This window comes from Mizuhopecten yessoensis, unplaced genomic scaffold (genome assembly GCF_002113885.1).
Source record: "Mizuhopecten yessoensis strain PY_sf001 unplaced genomic scaffold, ASM211388v2 scaffold10635, whole genome shotgun sequence".
In the NCBI taxonomy this organism is placed as follows: Eukaryota; Metazoa; Mollusca; class Bivalvia; order Pectinida; family Pectinidae; genus Mizuhopecten; species Mizuhopecten yessoensis.
The window spans coordinates 1,253,109-1,258,911 of NW_018408645.1; the positions used below are offsets into that span (position 1 = coordinate 1,253,109).

The 5,803-nt window shown below is 36.8% G+C and overlaps 1 protein-coding gene across 1 annotated transcript in view; it reads left to right on the plus strand.

The window, feature by feature from the left end:
• The window catches only part of LOC110461562, a 12,016-nt gene extending 7,014 nt beyond the window's left edge, over positions 1-5,002 (plus strand). The window contains exons 9-11 of the mRNA XM_021515079.1: positions 663-769; positions 3,007-3,165; positions 4,397-5,002. Of these exons, the coding sequence (XP_021370754.1) occupies positions 663-769; positions 3,007-3,165; positions 4,397-4,470 (340 nt within the window). The 3' untranslated portion in view covers positions 4,471-5,002. The remainder of the gene's footprint in view (positions 1-662; positions 770-3,006; positions 3,166-4,396) is intronic.
• Positions 5,003-5,803: the final 801 nt, after the last annotated feature.

Consider the following 5,803-nt stretch of genomic DNA (forward strand, 5'->3'; position numbering starts at 1 on the left):
TTTGAATATTACATGTTAATAACTTGATTGGAATTATAACCTTGAGTTGACAGTTTGATACTTTGAAAATTTTGAGCCAGCCCTACCCCCAAGGGCTGTAGGGTGGGGCTCAAGGGAGTCAGTGTGCTAAAATTTCTTCATTTTCCTTGTTTAGAATCAGAGGTGCTAGTTTCAAATCCTTTTTAGTCTGAAATCTGTATGCTTGATATTGAATAAGGTGGTTTTATTGTTTTTTGTCACTTTGAATAATATTTCTGTTCATGTTAAAAACGAAATCAACTCTCTGTATAAATATATCAGGTGACCGTTAAGGCCCATGGGCCTCTTGTATTGGAATATCACTCATGACTACGCCAACATTTCTCTATACATACTGGAGGGTAAAGCATTAATGATCATTCTTTGATGATGCATTATTTCCACATTTCTGGTAGGTTAATTTCCTTTTAAACAATAATATCAATAAGCCGAATATTTGTGTAATCCTTTTTGTATCATGATACCATGTGGGTCTCAGTAATCAAGGCATTGTATCACTTGTATATGAAATTTTGGTTGGTATTAGATCACTCTTTGGTTACAAAGTTCTGCAGACAGTATCACTGATCTATGAAAATAGCTGATTACTTGTTTATTCATTGAAGATTAAATTACTTTTCCAGGTCAACTATCACCACCCTACAACACAAGGTCGACAACATGGAAGTATCCATGCACAGTCGTGATGTCACAGCCACAGCTGGTAACCGACCATACACACAAACAAATGGTAAGTTCCTATTTTTAGCTCGCCTATTCGGAGAATGTAGTCATCCCGGCGTCCCACCTTGGGAGGTTAAAGTTTTTGGGCAAGTTTTTTCCAGACAGTGCTGGATCATCACACTCAATACACAGTTGTCTATTATGAGTTAAAGTCATTTATGTCGAGTGTAAGCAATGTGCTGGACCATATTTTCATATTTTATGGCCCCAAAACAGTTTAATTGGACTTAGTTAAATTTGAGGTTAAAGCTTTTGGGCAAGTTTTTTGGTGAAGTGTTTGACAGCCACCATCAATAGGCTGTTGTCTATTATAAGGTTGAAGCATTTATATGGAGTGTTAGCACTGTTCTGGACAATATTTACATATGTTATGGCCCAAAAACAGATTCATCGGACTTGGTTAAAGTTTTATGGCAAGCTTCAGGTTAAAGTTTTTGGGCAAGTTTTTTTGGGTAGTGTTGGACCACCACCATCAATAGGCTGTTGTCTATTATAAGGTTGAAGTATTTGTAGTGTAAGCAATGTGTTGAACCATATTTTCATATTTTAGCGTCCAAAAACAGCTTTATTGGACTTTGTTAATTTCTTAACAATCACTTCACATAGATGTTACTACACATTTAACAGTCCTTGAAATATCCTGGTGGTAAGTGAGGTGGCAAACAGATTGACAGGCACTATATCAACGTTTTACTATACATGTGTTTCTTTTGAAAGTTGCAGTATTATAATAACATACATAGGCGAGCTATGCTGTTCTCCAACAGCTCTTGTTTATTTTTGCTGTAATATTTACCTTTGCTCATCATCGTCGTCCTTAATCATATTTTCAACTTCTCTTTAGAAACTTTCAATCAGGTTTGATGAGATTTGCTGGAAATCATCAGCTTGTGGTGGGATCAGAATATTAACTCAAGAACGAGCTGTCCAAGGGGCTTAAGGACAGTTTTGTAAGGGAACACAAAGTGGTGGGATCAGAGTATTGACTCAAGAACGAGCTATACAAGGGGCTTAAGGACAGTGTTGTAAGGGAACACAAAGCGGTGGGATCAGAATATTGACTCAAGAACGAGCTGTCTAAGGGGCTTAAGGACAGTGTTGTAAGGGAGCACAAAGTGGTGGGATCAGAATATTAACTCAAAGAACGAGCTGTCCAAGGGGCTTAAGGACAGTGTTGGAAGGGACTACAAAGTGGTAGGATCAGAGTATTGACTCAGGAACGAGCTGTCCAAGGGGCTTAAGGACAGTGTTGTAAGAGAACACAAAGTGGTGGGATCAGAATATTGACTCAAGAATGAGCTGTCCAAGGGGCTTAAGGACAGTGTTGTAAGGGGACACAAAGTGGTGGGATCAGAATATTGACTCAAGAATGAGCTGTCCAAGGGGCTTAAGGACAGTGTTGTAAGGGAACACAAAGTGGTGGGATCAGAATATTAACTCAAAGAACGAGCTGTCCAAGGGGCTTAAGGACAGTGTTGTAAGGGACTACAAAGTGGTGGGATCAGAATATTGACTCAAGAATGAGCTGTCCAAGGGGCTTAAGGACAGTTTTGTAAGGGAACACAAAGTGGTAGGATCAGAGTATTGACTCAAGAATGAGCTGTCCAAGGGGCTTAAGGACAGTGTTGTAAGGGAACACAAGTGGTGGGATCAGAGTATTGACTCAAGAACGAGCTATACAAGGGGCTCAAGGACAGTGTTGTAAGGGAACACAAAGTGGTAGGATCAGAGTATTGACTCCAGAATGAGCTGTCCAAGGGGCTTAAGGACAGTGTTGTAAGGGAACACAAAGTGGTGGGATCAGAATATTGACTCAAGAACGAGCTATACAAGGGGCTTAAGGACAGTGTTGCAAGGGAATACAAAGTGGTGGGATCAGAGTATTGACTCAAGAACGAGCTATCCAAGGGGCTTAAGGACAGTTTTGTAAGGGAATACAAAGTGGTAGGATCAGAATATTGACTCAAGAACGAGCTATCCAAGGGGCTTAAGGACAGTGTTGTAAGGGAATACAAAGTGCAAAACTTTCAAATGATATCTTACTGATGGATTTCCCCAACGTGCTATATTAAATGATATATTCACAGAAGGGCTACTCCAACATAACTTCTTCACTATCCCCTACTGGGCGACACTTGCCTGTCAAGTTAGAATTTATTACTTGATAAAAAACATTTATTATTCACGTTTTCAAAGTTAGAAAAAATTGATATGTTAAATGTATTGTTTTTGTTTGGTGTCAAGGGTATCGGTCAGACAGTACTGGTGTGATGGACTTGGAAGAGCTTAATTTGAGTGACGACGACGACGAAGAAACAAGTCTAGATACATTTACAGATAGACCCACCAAACAGAAGAAAACATTGAAAACGTCAGACCCAGACAATCTCATTCTTGACTCTGGTGAGTGTAATTTAATAGTACAGGTTGTAACATATTGTTGTTCTGTTAACTATTATGTCTACATTTATCAACAAATGTACTGGCACTCCCTGCAGGGTTTCCAGGGACCTTACATGCGTAACTGTAGAGGAAAATCTACATCTGATTCCACATGAATAACCCTACTACAGCCGAGGTTTTGCTAGTAATTTTTCATTAGTCCTAACCATATGTAATCAACTTTCGACAGTCTACAGTATCAACATGATCTGAAGAGTTCCAAGCCAAAGTCCAGAGTTGATTTGTCATCCTGATTATCTGAATGACTGGCTCATTAACATTAAACTGCAATTTTCAGTCTCTTGAATTTGAAACTGTTAAAGAATCTCTTTGACAAAAAATTAACATCAGACAGTTTAGACATATTTACTATGTTTTGACTATGCTATAGTGTGTCTGATTGGTTTAAATGCATCATCCGACAACAAAACTTTGATTCCACTTAAGGGATCAAGTCTCCTTCCAGCAATCTATTTTCTTTGTCAAGTCCCTCTCAAAGCCTCTTTGTGGTGCACTCAACAACAAATGATGCATGCCAATGTCCCTTATTATCTTAACCATTGTGTTTTTATTGTCTCGCCGCAACAAAGTGGAAGCAAGACTTAGGTGTTGCTTTTACGGCGGCGAAGGCGTCGACATTAAGTTTTTGTGTTTAAGTAAGTTTCTCTGAAAGTATAAGTGCTAGACCAACCAAACTGGCACCATATATGCATCTTAGGTAGTACATCTCAGCCCATGCATCAAATGCTGGATGCGGCCTACCTTTCATGGTCCATTGACTTTGTCAGCATTTTTTGCGTTTAAGTTAGTTTCTCTGAAAGTGCTAGACCAACCAAAGTACATCTCAGCCCATGCATCAAATGCTGGATGCGGCCTACCTTTCATGGTCAGCATTTCCATAAACTTTAAGTTTTTGCATTTAACTCAGTTTCTCTGATATGTGCATTGATGGTCAAAGCGGGGCACAGGCGATACATATCAACCTGAATGGCTTGTTCTATTTTTGTATAATGATTTTATTTTGCCATGGTGAAACATGATTATCTTTAGGGAAACAGTTAATCATGTTTCCCTACTATAGGGGCAATATATGTATAATGTACTATAGCTGTATCTAACCTTCAGTAGTCTGAGTAAGGAGAAGTCTGTGCCATGAATCATATGTAATTATATGTACCTGTTTGTTTTACAGATGAAGACCTTGACCTGGATGACCTTGACCTAAGTGATGAGGATACTGTGTCGCTAGATTCACATCACTTTTGATACAGTCAAATTCTAGCAGACCACATCATCTTTTCAAGAACTACTGCCAAAATGTGTCCAGAACCATACAGTTCCACCAGATATTTCACAGAGAATAATATGAAAATACCACAATCGGAGGTTGTTGAGTTGTCAAAATTTGTCAAAGTAAAAACATTATACTGACATGATATTGTAGACAAACTTTGTCTTAAGAAAACAAAATTGATCTCTCTTCAGTTATATAACTCTTGATGAAAAAATATATTGTAACAGACATCTTATATGTATAGCTTAGGTAGTAGTTTATTTACTCCAAACAGTTAAATTTTATTGATTTACATTAATAAAGCTAAGACATTATAAGATGTTACTATAAACTTAAAATAAATTCTGCATATCATTATCTGCTGTGCTGAAAAATTAATAGAATATGTTATGTTTAAAAAATCAATATTTTCTGTGAAAATAGATCATCTAATGGATAGCACTTAATTTTAATCCTTGATTGTCTTTTTTTATGTTACAAACCCTGTATCAAAATATATGTATAAAAAAAAATCATTATTGTTGAAAAAGGTACTTTTTAAAACCTTTATTTTCCCGTTCTGGTTATAATTTTTTTCTTTTTTTTTGGTTGTCTTGCCAAAAGTTTTTTTCATAAATCTGCATATAAAAATGGTCACAATATCCTTGTTAGAAATTATTAGTGTCCTAATTTAAGTACCAGTGATTAAGTGTCATAATCAAATCATTTTTTTTTTAGCTGAAATGGTGCAATTGTATGTATTTGTGAATGTACTAAGCATAGCAGCACTCATTCTAATGAACTGTTTTAGCAGGAAAAAGTCTTGTTTGTTATAATTTTCAAATTCTGCATTGACCATAGCACAAGCTGCTTTACACCCAGACATAATGATATTTGTTACGTCATGGACTGGTGCTGCAGTATGGTACTGAATTATCATGCCAAAATGAAGGTCAAAAGGCAGATTTCAGATCAAGTTTGTTTAGCGTGAACTGTCTGAAGTATGTTTGCTGTTTTAAGTTATAAAAGAAATTATATTTCTAAATTAATGTGAAATGTTACTGCAGTATTAAATCAAAAGACAAAAGTTACTGGGTTTAATTGAGAGGCCAAAATTGGTGTCTCTCATGATTTGTTAATATAATGCTACATTTTTCATCAATGTCTCAAGATTAATCTGGTTTTATTTTAAGAATATATTCAGGTGTTTCCTCTCCCCCCCCCCCCCCTAGACTTATGTTAACGTTAGTTACTGTGGGCTAAAGTTGTAGGAAATATGTTGCTAGGCAACAAGGATAAATTGTTTTTGCCGAAAGTCAAAGTTTC